Source organism: Diabrotica undecimpunctata, chromosome 9 (assembly GCF_040954645.1).
Source record: "Diabrotica undecimpunctata isolate CICGRU chromosome 9, icDiaUnde3, whole genome shotgun sequence".
Classification (NCBI taxonomy): Eukaryota; Metazoa; Arthropoda; class Insecta; order Coleoptera; family Chrysomelidae; genus Diabrotica; species Diabrotica undecimpunctata.
In genome coordinates, this window is record NC_092811.1 from 417,987 (window position 1) to 435,594 (window position 17,608).

A 17,608-nucleotide genomic window follows, 5' to 3' on the forward strand; every position below is an offset into this window, starting at 1 on the left:
GCGGATTTTAATAATGACAGAAAGATCAAAATAAGCAATAAGCATTATATAAGAACAAAATTTTGCAAAAATCAGCGTGGTTTAAAAAAAATCGGTGCTATAGCCTATAAGTAAACATCGATATAAATCTGCATAAAACACATTAACACATTTTTTTATTTCGAAATTGAATTAAAAATATTTATTTTATAATCCTTTTTGACAGTATTTATAGGAAGTTTTTAAGTAAAACCTTTCATATAATTATGTGCACTACACGTTTTACGCAGAAATGTTTGTTTTTCTAGCAGTTTTACCTTTTTTTGCTCAACATTAAAGACAGTTCCATGTTATTTACAAGATTATGAAAAGATTTAGATTTTTGAAACATATTTTTGTTTTAAATTTACCTGCAAAATATTTATGATAACCAGATTAGTTATTACCTAAAATTTGATCTAGGTAATAACTATGATTACCTGAATCTTGAATCTCTCATAGCTTGGATTTTTGACCATTCGGAGATACCTTATACTGTACCTCCTCCTCCTCTATCTTTTCTCCTTCGTAAGGATGTAGTGGCGTCATGTAATTTGTTTAACTATTCTTGTCCTATCTCTCTCCTGCGCGTGTAGTTTTGCTTTGGAGAATGAGTAATCAATCATATTCTTTATTTGGTCCGACCATCGTACTGGAGATCTTCCTCTGGATCTTTTACCCGCTACGTTACCTTCATCTATCATTCGCACCTTGCCTTCTCTTCTTCTAGTTATATGTCTAAAATATCTCAGTATAATTTGGTTGATAGTTGTGATGAGTCTAGTTTTTATGTTAAGTTCTGCTAGAATTGAGTTATTTGTACGATGGGCAGTCCATGATATGCGCAACATTCTACGGTAAATCCACATTTCAAATGCCAATATACGCTTTGAATGGGTTTTTTTATTGTTTAAGTTTCTGAAGCATAGATGGCGATAGGAACTATCAATGCTCGAAAAAGACGTAGTTTTGTGTTTTTTATGATGTCAGTATTCTTCCAAATTTTTGTAAGTTTGGCTGTTGCCGATCTGGCCATTGTGATGCGTCGACGAATCTCATCTTCGCATCCTCCACTGTTAGTAATAACGGAGCATAAGTAATTAAATTGCCAAACCACTTCGTAACCTGCGATGTTTTTATCTCTGCTTGGCTACTAGGCTACTCACCGTGCCTAGCCTATTCATAATTTGTTCCAGTTCTTCTGGTGATGACGCCAATATAACAGTGTCATCACATAACGTAGGTTTTTGGTTTTTCTTTCTTCTATCGTTGCTCCACTTTGCCATTCCTCAAAAACTTAACACATAATATGTTCACTATATATATTGAATAGAATAGGGGATATTATGCATTCTTGCAGAAATCCAGATTTTAATTTGAAGTTTTTTGAAACCAAATTAATAACTCTTACATTAGCAGTATTATTTACATATAGTTTTTTTAATAAATGGATTAGATGTTCTGGCGTACCCATTTCTCTAAGTATATGCCACATTTTATCCCATTTTCGGTATCGGAGGCCTTGGAATAGTCAACAGAGCAGACATATGTTTCTATGGTAAACTACCGAGATATTCCGATAATTTGACGAATATTAAGAATCACATCTCTGCGATACCGTCTGGGTTTGTTATTGTATTTCCACTATTAAGTATCTTTGATATTCTGTGTCTCGCTAGACACCTGACTTTTGAAAAAAGTTCTCTAGATTCTTGGCAGTCTGCATGTTGGTCTAGTTGTACACATATGTTTTTAATATAATTATTTTTGTCCCTTCTGCACAAATGTTTTATTGTATTTATGGTGCATATCTCTATTTCTTTTTGTTCCGTTGCAAAATGTTGAATTTGATGTGCCGTGTCTAAGTTTTCGTCTTTCTTCTACAAGATTGAGAGTCTCTTCAGTCATACAATGTTTTTTCCTAGCTATTTTGTCTTTGAGATTAGTATTCTTGATAGCTATAGTGATCCTTTTCTTTGTGTATTCCCACGTGTATTATATTTTACAATCATTTTTCACTATTCCTGGCAATGGGCATAAAAACAGTTAGCACAAAAAAACGAAAATGCTTTTTTTCCGGACTTTATTGAAAACGTAAAGTTAATGGTTACTGGGATAACTCGGTCGCTAATATTGGGGAAACCAGCATCCAGAAAGAAGTAAAATCCTTCTTTTGGTAGATGTATTCCGCCTATTACACAGCAACTTGTTTTTTTTGTAGATATCAAGTTATTGGAAAACTTAAATCATATTTGAATTAGTTCCTGTAAATCTTTATCTTCTCAAATCTTACCCTTTTATTTTTAACCACTGAACGTCGTTTTTTTCTTTCCAGATAATCCGTCATACTTCTCAATGGCGAATGGCAACCGTTCATCGGAGAGAAAGGAGACTTGGGACAGTACTGAAACGTCATTTATCAAACAACTAACACCTCCAAGAGGAGGATCATGGTACAAAGAACGAAGGATGTATTTACGGTAAATTATATAATTTAATCCATGTCAATTGATAGTTTTTTTTTGTCGATAATCCAATGTTGAAAAAAACCCAGAAACCTTCATATTTGAGTAACTTGGCATTGATTTCTAAACGTTTCTATATAGATTTCATTAAGTTTTTAATTCAAAAGATTGTATTAACTATTATGTTAATCATAGATATCAAAAGACACTAAAAACTAGTATTAGGTAATGTAATATTGACATTCAGTTGAGCTTTGGTAACGGTATGGGCACAAGGGAAGCACTATTTGGTTTTAATGTTAGTATTCAAGGAGGTCTAGATATTATCCAACATTATTATGAAGCGCAGATATGGTACAAAAAACTGATGGGAATTCTCAGAAATAATTCCTTATCGAACGATATTTAAGATTAATATGAAACCTCTACTATAATGTATATATTATTGTTTTTATTATTTATTGATGGCACTTACAACCGATATATCTTTGAGTACTCTAACCACAGAGGAATTACGCTTCTAAATACAGCGTATAAAATATTTTACACAGTACTATGTCACCGTATGGTGCCATATGTAGAACGGATAGTAGGCTGGTTTCAGATGTGGTAAATGGACAATTTATCAGATTGCAACCCTGAGGCAAAGTTTAGAAACAAACACTGGAAGATGGCATAGATACTCATCACATATTTATAGACTACAAAGCAGCCTACGACTCTGTGAATAGAAGAGAAATATTCAAAGAAATGAAGGAGCTAGGAGTACCAAATCGTTGGTAAATTTACCAAATTAACTCTTGAAAAAGTTGAATGTAGAGTACGAACTCAGAGGGAACTAACGCGGATGGGACAAAATGACCCAGCTAGAAAAATGCTCCTTGGTAGACCCATTGGTCAGAGAAGAAGAGGAAGACCCAGAACAAGGTTCCTTCATAACATCGACAAAGACATAAGAAATATGAGAATGCGTGCTTGGCGGAGGAAGGCGATGGATAGGGACGACTGAAGATAAATTCTTGAGGAGGCTTGACCCACGCAGGGTTAAAAGCCAGAATGATGATTACAGTGGACCCAAGTGGAGTGATATGCAACCTCTATATCAGAATTGGCACTTAAAGAAGAAAAATAATCATCATCAAAACATTTTAAACTAAGAAATTCATAACGTATACGTAATCTGTAAATTCAGTTAAATTAAAACTGTTTTGTACTTCTGTCTACAACATGCAAATTCCTGAAAAACCGGCAATAGTATTTTGATATACAATTCCCCATCGTTTCAGCACTAGATAATTACGAATTAATGAAAAAAATACGTAAGAAATCAACACTGTCAATAAACGAACAAATCAAATTAAAAATTTCCACCTCGCCTTCTCCAAAACATATTCCGGATACGAATAAAGAGATTCAGCAACAACAGCCATTAGCTGGCAGCGCTTACGGTATACAACTTTATCACTTCCTGTACTTAAAATAGTCGCTACGAAAACGCAACTTATTGCAAATTATAGGCACGTGTCCTTATAATGGCAAGGTGTAAGAATTCAAATTTAGTAAATTGACGTTAGAGGTTCTTGCTTACTTGTAAATGAGACGCACTTGAAAATTATGTACCAACTGGGTTATTTGTTCGGTATGAATGGGTTACAGACGCACCAGCAGCTGTTATTAGTCTAATCTGCGGCTTAGTTTGAACTGAAGTTTGACAAAATAGTTACGCGGTTTCTGTAAACGTGAGGTCAACAAGATATAATGTAGGAATTGTAAAATATTGTCAACATATGTTAATATTCTCAAATACATAGACAGGGTGTTGCCATATTTGATCAAAAATGTTCTGTCTTCAACAAACATCTCCTTAAATGATCAAACTTAAGGTAGGGACCTTTAATTTACAATTAGTTACTGAGATACAGGTAGTTGAAAGTTTGCAATGAAATTTAAACATGAACAAACTTCAAATTAAAACAAAAATTAGAAAACCGAAAATTTCTAAGTGTTCGAAACCTTAACTGTGGTTTCTATGAAAAAAGACTGTTTATTACTCTAAAATGTAATTATCAATGTAACAGTATATTGTCGACTGTATGCAATAGTGGCTTAACTCAAAAATTGACAAAATTCAGTTAACATGACCAGAGGCCTTGAAAAGCCGTATTTATAAAAAACTGACACAATAATAATAGCAAAAATGTCCGCTAGACGTCACTAGTGTCGCTATGACATATTGTCGGTTGAGATAAATTGTTTCCTGCAGTACCTACTGTCCATTTTTAGTTGGGCAGTGGATGTCGAACCTTGTCGATATCAAATTTCTATGCAATACCGGCACTTTTGAGTTGTGCCACTATAGCAGGCAATTTTAAATATTTTCAAACTGTATCAGTGAGAATTTTAGAGTTGTGTCACATTAAATAAAAGGAATAAATTTGTTTTTAAAATGTCAGATCCAAAGAGTTAACAGAAAAGAAGTGAATTAATCCTATCTCGAGCAGGAGTAACGTAAGTGTAGACTGAAATGTGATGAAAAAGTCACGTTACAAGAAATAACACAGATCTTTGAAAAATATTGGTCAATGCGAAATAAAAATGAACAACGAAGTTATATTCTGAGAACTATGTCTATAATTACGATATGCAGATAAAGGTAACACATCAAGCCGTGGTTAGAATCATGCATTTTATTTGGAAAACCATGATAAAAAAAAGAGTGTGCAAAAGATTTTTTATATCCAACATTACAGTTACTAATAGATGTATTCGAACTGTTATTGGGAATACGGAAATTGGCTTTATAAGCAACGATCAAAGCATGCATAAAACATTTTGTAACGAAACTATGAACAGGGTTCCTAAACACCTTTCTTCAGTTCCGACAATGGAGAGCTACTATTGTGGAAGTAGTACTTCAGACATTGACAGATCTGTACAATGATTATAAAGCTAATTGTCGAAGCGACAAGATGAATTTGTAAAAAGTAAATTGAATTATTGTAAACTTTTTAATTATATATTCACCTATGTATTCTTTTCTCCCAAAAAAGATCAATGTCAGTATTGAGAAAAATACAAAAATTCGAGCAGTGAAGAAAAATCAGCCCTAGAAGATGCTTATAATGACCATCATAGGGAGAACAACTTAAGCCGGAAGCTAAAAACACTTGACAAAGAGAATGTAACTAACTTCTGTAATGTAAGTTCTTGTTTTGACCTACAAGCTGCTCTACCGACACCAAAAGGAGACGTTTTCTTTCTATTATAAATCTAAGCTATCAACATATCATTTCCCTATATGTGAACTTCAGAAAAAGGAACTGGCAAATGTGCACAGCTATGCTTGGCACTAAGAAGGCAATAAAGGTGCCATAGAAATTGGTTCATGCCTGCTGATGTATTTGGAACAAACATGTATACAAACCGATTCTGACGGTTTGAAATTTATATTTTACTTATACAATTATGGTGGCCAAGGGAAAAAAAGTACCTAATTTCAATGTATCAGTACACTGTAAACCATTTCAAAATTTCTTCTATAACTCATCGCTATTTAGTTGCCGGGCATACTCAAAATGAGGGTGATAGCTATCACTCTTTAATAGAAATAAATATCACTAAAGTTTTAAAATGAGGGCCTATTTATCTACCAACTCATTAATGATTTTTTTGACCTGAAAAGGTTAAATACTAAAACAGTGACAATTTTCAATGAAGGCGTCCAAGAACTTTTCATTTCAACGATATTTGTGAAATTAATGTAAAAAAAGCTCTAGTACTCACTACTATTTTAAAACTTAATTTACACAAGAGGAGTACACATCAGTTGATACCACCAAAAAAAAAACAAGAAAAGGTTTAAAAAGCATGGATATTATAGAACTAGAAAAGGCTTACACTGGCCGCCTGCCAATAACTGAAAAGAAGAAAAAAGACCTTACTATTATAGCCTTTGTAAAGACAAGAGTGTTTCATCAATTTACGCTGATTTTTACCGACATTTTAAAGCATGGTTAATCATAACGTTTTCTATTAATATTAATATATACTTTTTTTATTTCGTTATTTTTATAGTTATTAATAAACACATTTTCTCATTCAAGTAACTTTTAGTTGTTTACTGAACCTTTATTTCAGTTGACGGGAATAACAAAAATAATACCAGTTTTGTCTTTGCCTTAATTAGTCTTGAAAGACAAAATGTTGATGTGCAATAGTAGCATAACTCAAACTAAGGATTGAATTTAAAAGTCTGTTAGAATTCATTAAAGGCTACCTAACGCTCTCCCAAATCAACCAAAATTTATTTTTTTCAAAAATTCCAATCCATGTAGTAAAACAAAAATAAGACAAAATTATTGGCACACAAATTTTAAATCCCTGTTTTGAAAATTATCAGTTTTAATGTTGTCCCACTATTGCATACAACCGACGATATAATATACAAAATATTTCAGCCTGCGTTTTACTTCTGCCAATATTCCGCATACTTTGTGGGACCGCACCCTCTTCGGGTATAATATCTGGTTTTCCATGTATATGTACCCTTTGAATATTTTTCTTGTTATCTCCACATGATACGCAAATATTTACAATATGCGCAAATATTTACAAATTTGACTGTTGATGTCTTGCTTTGAGAAATCCGAGAATTTTGTTTTAAAAAATATTCGTATGCAAACCAATTCTTTCTCTATGTTTATCGTTTTTACATCAACGATGTCTGCCATGTCGACGGTGTTGTCTGCATATTTAATAACATTACTTACAAACATACCTTAGTTTTATTTTAATGTGTTTTTATTTAAAATATTTAGTGAAAATAACGGTAATAATTTAAAACGTTATTTGTTTTAAACTTTTTGATAATGTGTTGTTTTGATGGACTTTTTAAAGATCTCTTACTTGATCTTAACTGCAACTTTTCTAGGTACTCTTTATCTGTCTATTGTATTATATTTTATTCGCATGTGGTCGTAGATTTCTTTCCTTTATTCAGTCACTTTATTTTTTCCTTTTTTTTCTTGTTTATTTGTTTGATTTTGACAATTTCTCCGTTAATAACGGATGCAACATGAAAGTTTAAGCTTACCAAAATCTCAGGGCAATGTGGGACCTGAGATTTAAGGCTCGCTCATCTGTCTTAATGCGTTTCTTATTCTATTATTATATTCCTGCGTATTCATAACTTATTTCGTACCATAGAATACCCAATTTGAACGCAATGTAACGTAGAAACTTTTTCTGTGTACTTCCAAGTGTCAGAATAACACGCATAATAAGGTGATCAGATTATACGACACTTTTCTAGATGTGGTCTTACTAAACTTGTATAAAGAGTTTTTAGGGCATAAATGTTAGTTTAGGTCAACTGAATAGAGAAAAGGAAAAACTGCTCTCAGCCTCTAGCAGCTAAGAAATCCCTGACTATGGTAGAGGTCAGGATATGGTAAAATACTGATACAACATAAAAAAAGATATGTTCTTACCCTAAAACCCAGACACTACTTCAAAACCAATTTGAAAAGAACTTAAATGAATTGCATTTTACGAAAATTGGTAGTGTGAACTTAATAGAGAGGAAACACTTAAAATAGTTGAAGACTTCTACAAATTGCTGTACACAAGCCAACACAAAGCAAATAGCAGAGAAGATCAAGTATCAGAAATATTAACAAGGAAAAAGGGCATTGTCAACCAAGTATCAGAACTACTAACGGAAATCACAATAGACAAAATAAAACTAGCCCCAAGAAAAGCTAAGCATAATAAATCTCCACCGAGATTGTGTAGTTACTGATGCAATCAAAATCGGAGGCACTTACCTACTTAAGAAAATAAAAAACCTTTTTAAAATGTGCCTTTTGGACAGTAATATACTCGACAAATAATAGCACAATGCTGAGGTAATTCTATTGTACAAAAAAAGAGATCCTTATGAATTAGAAAACTACAGTACAGACCTATAAGTCTTCTTATTCACCTATACAAACTCCTCACAAGAATAGTAACGAATCGTCTTAAGAAAAAACTTGATTTCTACCAGCTAATAGAGCAAGCGGGATTTCGTACCGGATTTTTGGAACAAATGATCACCTACAGAGCATTAAAACGGTAATAAAAAAGACTATCGAATACAATCGACCACTCGTTCTGACTTTTGTAGATTTCCATAAAGCCTTTGACACGATAGAATTTGACAAAATCCTGGAATCACTAAAAGTATGCCGCTTGACTACCGATATACAAGGTTAATTTACAATACATACAAGACCGCAACTATGTCGGTGAAACTACATAAAAACACGGATCATATCCCAATCGGCATAGAGTCCGACAGGGTGATACCTTATCGCCTAAACTGTTTACTGCAGTACTAGAATATTCTTGTAAAAAACTTAATTGGAAAGAGAAAGGCCTGAATATTGACGGTAGAAGATTAAAAATTTGAAATTCGTAGACGAAGTAGTTTTGTTCTCGGACAACTTCAAGGAGATATGTACAAATGCTATATGAACTTCAGTTAGTATGAAAATTCATGACAAACCTAGTACCTAGCTGAAATAGCAATATTGGAGACAATGAAGTAGAGCTAGTGGAAAATAGCTTGGACCTTGGACACGAAATAAAGATCACAAGAGAAACATTATATCGCTTTATGACCGAGTTAGTTAGTTAATAAAGACTTAAAACGAAGAACAGGAGTTACCGGTGAGGGTAATGAAATTTGGACGAAGAGATTGCTTCAGTGGAGGCCGGGGTGAGACAAAAGAAGTAGGAAAATGAGGGAGGAATATGTTCAGCGATGATGGACGCTAGACGCAAAAGGCTGGGTAATGGTGATGATGAACTTAACAAAACTTAATCTGTGCATTGTGACAAGAATAAAGAATACCAAGAAAAAATGTTACCCTAAATAGACTGGAAAAGAAGAAAAACTGAATAGAAACAAAAGAATTGATAAAAAACGAAGAGAACTACGAGACAACGGAAAAAGCTGAAAAAATAAGACGACCAAACAAATAGATTTTAAAGCGACGTGAGAAAATATAGTAAAAATATGTCACCAAAATAATAGAGATAAATAAAAGTCTAAAAGTCCTTAGACAAAAAAGTCTCTCATGGTAGAAAGAACATCGACAAAATAATAAACATAATAGGGCACACAGTAATAAAAAGGGACGAGTGAAAACTTTTTACGAATAACTGTATGAAAAACACCAAGAAAATATGAGAAATACCAGAATATATCTTGTCATTAACCAAGGATCAGAGGACATTCCTGAAATTATTTCGTGAAGGAACTTACAACAGATAAATTGGAATTATTAAGGACTAAGTATCAATGGCGGAGTTCTATCCAATTTGAAATTTGTCGTTGATATATGAGTGATAGCAGATCGCAAAATGCCGAAGCCTGAAAAAAATACATTTTTGAAATAAAACAAACATGCTCTTTTCCCTATTTAACAATAAGCTTTTTATATTATCTTCGTATGTTTTTTGATTCTTAAGTTAAAAGTTATTGTAATCGTTTCAGATCCGTAAGTTCAAATTCTGCAGATTCCAATCAAGAACTGCTAATAAAAGGAGAGCCAAGACTGAGCGATATCGCACCTGATTTATCCTTCAAAGGACCTCCCAGTCGGTCCAGTTCCATCAAAAGCCAAAAATCGGATTTTATCACCGATTTGAGTTACCTACCAAGAACCCTTTCGGAAGAACCTGTCGATATATTTTCCGAAAACGAAGTTTTCGATTCCGACAACACTGAAAGGTGAATACTTATTTAATGTTTCTGTTATAAGTCACTTGAACTTTTTATATGCATTATATCTCTTATAATATTGTTACATGTCAGATACAACAATTTCACTCCTATGGAACGAACTAGTCAAAGAAGGCATTCGATCGGCACTTTTGTCGCTGCTTCTGTAGATAATAGACAAACGATCAAACAAAGCGACACAAATTTGAGCTCGAGTTCGTCTAAAAATGTCAAAGAAGTCGAAGTGGAGATTCATTCAACGAGGCATGCTTCATTTCCGAGAAAGAGGTGCATAAAAACCGGCAAAGGTAAGACTCTCATAGCTGTCAAATCATTAATAGGTCAATTAAGATAGTCTTTTACTCGACTTAACTGCATAGACGGGTTTGACAGTTGAAATGTGTAGTACGAGATTATAGTTTCGTTCGCGCTACTAGAACTGGACGCGTTCAGGATCAGTTCAGAATCCTTTTAGTACCTAATTGGATTGTATGCAAGTGCAGTTCATAATCAGTTCAACGTTGATTTACACCGCAAACGAATTTTAAACAATCTTTAGTTCAATTCAGTCCTCAGTGTCTAGTTTGTTTTATTTTACAGCCTGATGTAATGACACAAATAAAGAATACAAAGTAAATAGTTCTCTTCAGATCCCAAGGAACAGTTGAACTGGTTTTGAACTACGAACTAATTAACCGCGAACAATAAGATTCCGGACTAGCAGTCCCTATCAGTACAGAACTTGATCACCAAAAACGCTCATTTTTGCACTGCGCATGCGATGTAATCCTGAACACGTTTAGTACTCGTATCGCGAACGCAACTAATAAAAAAACACTCTCATAAATACACAATCAAAACGGCAAACGCATTATTTTGTTCATAATTTAAAAACTTGTATATTTAGAGGTTTGACGTCAACAGATAACTTTTTCAGAAATAAAATATACACAAAATGAGAGACGCTAAATTAAAATCGGATAATAAATATAAAAGTAATTGCAAAATGAACAACAAAATCGCTGTTTTTGAATATCGTTTAACTTTTTTCTTTTTTATTAAAATTTCTTTAAATGTAAACAAACATAAATGTAAATAAAACAAAACATCTATTTTAGAATAGAATAGAAATATGCTTTATTGTCACTGAAAATTGTACAATTTTTAAAAGTTGCTGTTGTTAATAAAACTATAATATTATAGATTTGTTACTAACTCAGTGGACGGGATCGGTAAATACACATCAAAGGTTAAACTTCTGGTGGAGTAGTTATGATTAGGTCTTGCTAAAAACAAACTTTTTGTTGCTTGGAAAAACATGTAGGTGTTTTCAACATGTAGGTGAAAAACAGTTTCTAAAATATATAAAGAGGGAAGAGTGAAAATCCTGTAAGTTTTGAAGTAGTTTTGCAATGTGTTATTTACTAAGGCCAAAAAGATACCGTATTGCTCTTTTTTGTAACATCAGATTGGGCAGCTGTACTAGAATCCAAAAAAGCAAGACCGTGTCGAAGATGTAGGCGTAGTAGGCTGAGGCTAGTTTCTTACTTAACAAATCGATATGAAGGGACCATTAAAGGGTTGCTGTCTATAAAAATACCAAAAGACTTTACAGAATCAACGATACTGATCTGGCTGTTATTAAGAAGCGAGGGTTGAAGAGTTGCTTTATAGGATAATGCTACTGTCTTATCCACGTTAAAAGAGTAAATTAGAGTCGAACCAGGTTTTTATTTTAAATATATCATTTAAATAAACATGGAAGGCAATAATAAACGCGGCAAAGACTCACGAAGAGTTGTAGCGCCATTGATGATGATGATGATGATTTAAATATATAGTTGCAATGCAAGAAGAGTTGCAATATTAGAGTTCCTCCAGGTGATACTGGTATCATCAGCAAAAAGAAAAATTTTTTCTATCGATTTTTAAGTTAGTCATGTTATTTATAAAGATAAGAAAAAGTAGAGGACCCAATAATGAACCTTGTGGTACTCACCAATGCTTCTGTGCCTAGAGTCAATACCATTTGCTCTAACTAGTTGTTTCCTATTCCTCAAGTAAGATTGGAATCAATTCAAAGAAATACCTTGAATTCCGTAGAAATTTAGTTGTTTATCAAAATGTCGAGATTTACCCAATCAAAAGCTTTGGCATAGTCACAAAAAGTAATGGCTTCTTCTTCTTCTTGTGCCACTCCGATCGGAGATTGGAAATCATCAAAGCTATCCTGACCTTGTTTACAGCTGACCTAACCCAAATATTCGAGTTTTCTTCGTTTGATCGTTGACAAAATTTCTGGTCTTTTCCTATCCTTCGCATTACTTCAAAATTTGTAACTCTTTCAACCCAACTTATTTTCAGCATTCGATGGTAGCACCACATCTCGAAACTTTCAATATTTTTTTATATTGTTCTGCTTGAGAGTCCAGAGAGAAAAGTAGTGGCAGTGTAAAGATTATTGCTTTGTAATTGATAGACCTTCTGTAGTACAGAAAAGATAGCATCACTGGTACATTTATTAAATAAAAAGCCGAACTGACTTTGTGATAAAATGTTGTTTTCAACGAGAAAGGACAAAAGTCTCTCAATAATTTTGGATAGGACCGGTAGTAATGCAATAGGTCTATAGTTGCGGACATTCGATTTTTCACCTTCCTTAAGAGGAATAATAATGGCTGTCTTTAGGCACTCTGGAAATATATCTTTTTCAAGGGAATCATTAATTAGTGAGACCAGGACTTCCAACACATTATTTGGAAGATTTAAGAAATTTTTATGGATAGTCCATCAATACTACAGGAAGATTTGCTTTTGATATTACTGATTTCTTGGATTAGTTCAAATTAATTCACTGATCTTGCTTAGAATGCTTCGAAGAATGCTTATTGCTGATCGCTTTTCTATCAAGACATGGTCTATTTGGTTTACAACGTCTCCTCCAGGGGATACCCAGTTGACTTTGTGTATGTTTTTATGAGGAAATATGGTAAAATTTACGATCATGATTTTACTAGCTTATTTAAAAATATTTCCACTAAAAAATTAATGAATCCCTAGATAATTCATAATTGATGAATCCTTTTTGTAATATTTCATCCTACACATTTCAAATGTAAAATCGGTCTATACAGTTGTGACAAACAAAGGTTTATTTTTTACTAACTTGTTTAATCTATAAGGATTTAATAATTATTAATACAATTATAATCTAATTACTTATAACGCTTCTTTATCTCATAATTTTAAAATGAAGAATTTTTATTGTTTTTGTATGATTCGTATTGTTTCCCTGTCTAACGATCCTGTTTTTTTCTTCCTTTCTTAACGAAATATTTGTCCGCGTATCTTTCAAGACATTTAAATTTCACAAATATTGGAACATTTTTCGGCTTTGTTTATAATTATTCTCATTTTGTTGCTTCTCGCTATTTTTATTTATAAAAAATTATGTATTTTAACCGTGCCTGACCTTTCAATTATTACATACAGATTTAGAACGATATGAATTGATATGCTTGGGCTATAACCTGTGGCAGGGATACCGTTACGTTTGTTACCTGTGCATTGTATACCTACGGAACTTTGCGAAGACAATTAAACAATTAGTTAAAATTAGAGTTTGATGTGTCGTACGTGGTGTGATTAAAAGCGTTCGCGACGCTGCGGTTCCGTTGTGGATGTGTTCTTGCGGTAAGCAAATTTTGAAATTTCTTTAAATATTATGTTTTTTATGGGATTAAGCCACAATTATTGGTTGTGATTGTGATAAAAATCACATTTTTAGTTTTTCCACTCCAGAAATCGTTCTCAAAAAAGGTTTTTTGTATAAATTATATAGAAATGTGTTACTCGTATTGATTGATGCAGTCAACTCCTTAGCCCATGTATTTACATTATTATTTGTTGGAAATTACTGATTCTTGCACCAAAAGATGTGCAAACATTGTTCTTTATGATAGATATAAAAACTGAATTTGGATAAAAAAAATGGAGTTGAGTGGTTTTTGCACCTAACCCTTCAATTTGTCCTTCAGGCGTTTTATTAATATAACATTTTAATAATTGTCGTTTTCATTTCAAAGCATCCTATTTGTCACATTCTTACAATAATTACATTATTAAACGTAATGAAAATCAAAAGAAAATTTCATAATACTATTCTGACATAGTAATTATTTTATTCATTGTTCTTACCATATAATTCCGAAATCTATTTCATTTCATCCTTGATAAAAAAACTTCATACAAGGTGAGTTTATAGTGCGGCATTAGTAGATAATTACATTATGGTATAGAATCTCCAAGAAAGTTATTTAGAAAAAATGTAGCCAATAATATTCTCCACGTTTGGAACCTATTCCAAATGCTACATACTAATGCTTTTTGTTCGTTCTTTTTCGCCCAACCTGTTTTATTTCTTATAGGAGGCATTTGCATAATTGGTCTCTTTAAATTCTTGGTGGTTTTCCATAGCGGATATTCAATAATAGAATCATTATTTGTCAAATGTATCAGGAATTCGCTAATGGATTCATTCTTAAGTTGCCTAATCTCTTTCTTTAGGTGTGAGGCAAGTTGATTGGTTTACTTCTGTTTTGTCTTGTGGTGCTCTGGTTAGTAGCCATTTTTTCTTGCTCTTTGTTTTTTCATAGAAGTCCAAGAATTCCTTAGGGTGGTTTTTTCCCATTAATCTTCTTAGTAGTTCAGGAGTATTTTCCCAAGCCGCTTGTTGAATATTAGTATTGAATTTTTGCACCTCAGCGTCCAAGTCTTCTTGAGTTTTCAAGGACACTACCAAATCAATTAATTTTTTCTTCTAATGTAATTCTAAAGCTGTCCCAGTCCGTTTTATTGTTGAACAACACAAAGTTGACTCCTAAGTTCTCTTCTATTTGTATGAATTGGCTCGATACGTTCTTAATGATGTAAAAGTCTAGGAATCAGGAATTTTTATATGGTCCGCGGGCCAATACGTAGGCTTTCCTATTAAGATTGCTTCACACTTATTCTCATTTATCGCTTTAAGCAGTTCTTTACCATTTGTTGCTATGAATCTTAAACCCCATTGTATGTGTTTCGTATTAAAATCTCCTCCCATGATAAACCGATCACCCGAAAATTCAAAAAGTGTAGTCTATCTTGTGTACCTTGTACATATATAAATAAATAATGAATCACCGGTTGTCGAGTTTTACTAATGTTGACATTAAATTTGATATTTTATATTAGAAATTTATTCTATAAGTGCGGGTAGTCGAATCGTACTGCATTCTCTTGTAATAATATTTAAAATTACTTTTTTATATTGCTGTAACAATAAAATTGGTCTAAAAATAATTTATTGATTCAGCCTAATTCCCGTTTTGTACTTAAAATCATTTCTCAAATATTTACTACAGAATTATTTATTTGAGGTAACTATCAAGAGTAAATACCATCGATATCGAAATTAAATTTGCTGATTAGTAATTATCATATTTTAGTTATTGTCATTAATAAATAGTGTTGTGGCTGTGCTGCCTTGTGCTCTCATAAATCCTTGAAAAGAACAGTTTTAAAGTAAGTGTGTGTCTAGTAGAAATAAAATAATTTTATTGATAGTAGGCTTTTCGATTCGTTAACGTTTCTCTAGTGTTTTCATTTTTATTTTTCCTAGTGCTGAGGTTATAGCCTGAATTGTGCAGTTTAATAATCTATTATGTTTTTATTTTGATGGACACTACTATTTGGCAATTCTTCTTATGTAAATAATAAATTTAATTAATAAATTTATGTAAATAAAAATCCAGTAAAAACGATAAATGGAAAGGCTGAAACTAAAAAGGAACATATTTACCAAAAAATTTTCAGATGTAATGATGGATCATGTAAAAATAAGGAAAAACTTTAAATTTATTGATAAGAATCTATATTATTATTGGGAAGACTATAAAATACACTTACAAATGGCTCTCTAAAGTTATTTTTCTACGGTTTATAATTAAATATAAGCAATTGCAAACTTTTGATTAAATAATAAATATAATTTTATTCCTTTACATTTACTTAAACATATTCGATTTACATTCTTTCCATTAAGCCCGGAAGTTTTTTCTTTTGTTTTCCTTTACAATAATTTTTTTTTAAAGTTTGGCGAAGGAGCCAGTTATAAAGAAAAGTTCTTTTTACTGGTTGTATAGTTAGTAGTAGTCAACAATAATAGATACCTTAACATTTGCCGTTTTGGATAGTTTTTACTCATTTAAGTTAATAATTGTCCTCTATTAAAATCTAGATTTTTTTCATTTGCTTTTTTGTTATAAATTTTCGTATTTTTTATGTATTTCGTTAACTTCTGTACCTTTTTTGAAATGAAATGAAATGAAATGAATTTTTGTATGAAGGTTGCTACTTCGGTTACACAAAATATTTCATTCAATTTCCCAGTTTTCTTCTAATTCTTGTTTACGTAGCTAGACTAAATTACTTCTATTGATCCGACTAATTTCTAATCCTTTTGAAGCCGCTTCTTTAGCAAAATAATCTGCTTTGGTGTTACCCGAGATACCTGTTAAGTAGCTTTAGTTGATTTTCTAAAATTTTGACGATAATACTGTGTTTGTATATCTGCGTATGCGAATTATCTAAAGCAGATAACACAGATTTTAAATCCGACAGGATTACTATTTGTTGATTAGACATTTTCTTCTGAATAGTCTATTCCAGAGCTTAATATACAACCCTGCATTGTGCTTGTTTTCGATAAGAAATACTTAGCCCTATCGACGCACGCTCTATAGGACAAGATGAATGTTATAGGATATATCTCACTATGGAGACCAAAGATGGATTGAATATGACACGATAGGTATAAACATCTACCCCATTGTTTTTGATTGGTTATAATATGTTCGTGTTTTTATTGCCATATAGTTTTTTCCTTCATTTATCTGGTAGATCTTATCATGAACAAACAATTAATTTATTCCTAGTTACCATAACAAGCTGTATATTTTAGGCACCTCAAAAAATATAAACATGGACGACATCCTGATAATATCCGTAGAAAAAAGCGAAGCAGCCTCCTTATGGGTCGATTACTTCTCCAATTACTTTCAGCAGATAAGTAAACACGCCAATAGGAAACCGTTTAGGTAAGTAAATTGACAAAAGAGCCGTAGGCTTATTATAACTCTCGAGATAATTTGAAAATTTTGTTGATTCAGTAAATATCCTCCGGTGAAACATGCTATTAAATTGTAATAAGGGGTATTTATTTAAGTGCCGCCAAGTCTACCTTGAAAAAACTTAATAAACAGTGCCAACTTTGTTTAGAGTGTGCTCCAAAACAAAATAATATTTAGATAATAATTTT

At 32.4% G+C, this 17,608-nt stretch overlaps 1 protein-coding gene across 3 annotated transcripts in view; it reads left to right on the forward strand.

Moving 5' to 3' along the window:
• The window catches only part of stumps (DBB domain-containing protein stumps), a 62,194-nt gene that overhangs the window by 29,510 nt on the left and 15,076 nt on the right, over positions 1-17,608 (forward strand). For 2 of the 3 annotated variants that reach the window (XM_072542484.1, XM_072542485.1), the window contains exons 3-6: positions 2,354-2,498; positions 10,024-10,260; positions 10,345-10,559; positions 17,252-17,387. In XM_072542484.1, the coding sequence (XP_072398585.1) occupies positions 2,354-2,498; positions 10,024-10,260; positions 10,345-10,559; positions 17,252-17,387 (733 nt within the window). Of the gene's footprint in view, positions 1-2,353; positions 2,499-10,023; positions 10,261-10,344; positions 10,560-15,884; positions 15,998-17,251; positions 17,388-17,608 lie in introns of those variants that run through there. The other variant, XM_072542486.1, reaches the window with a different exon arrangement.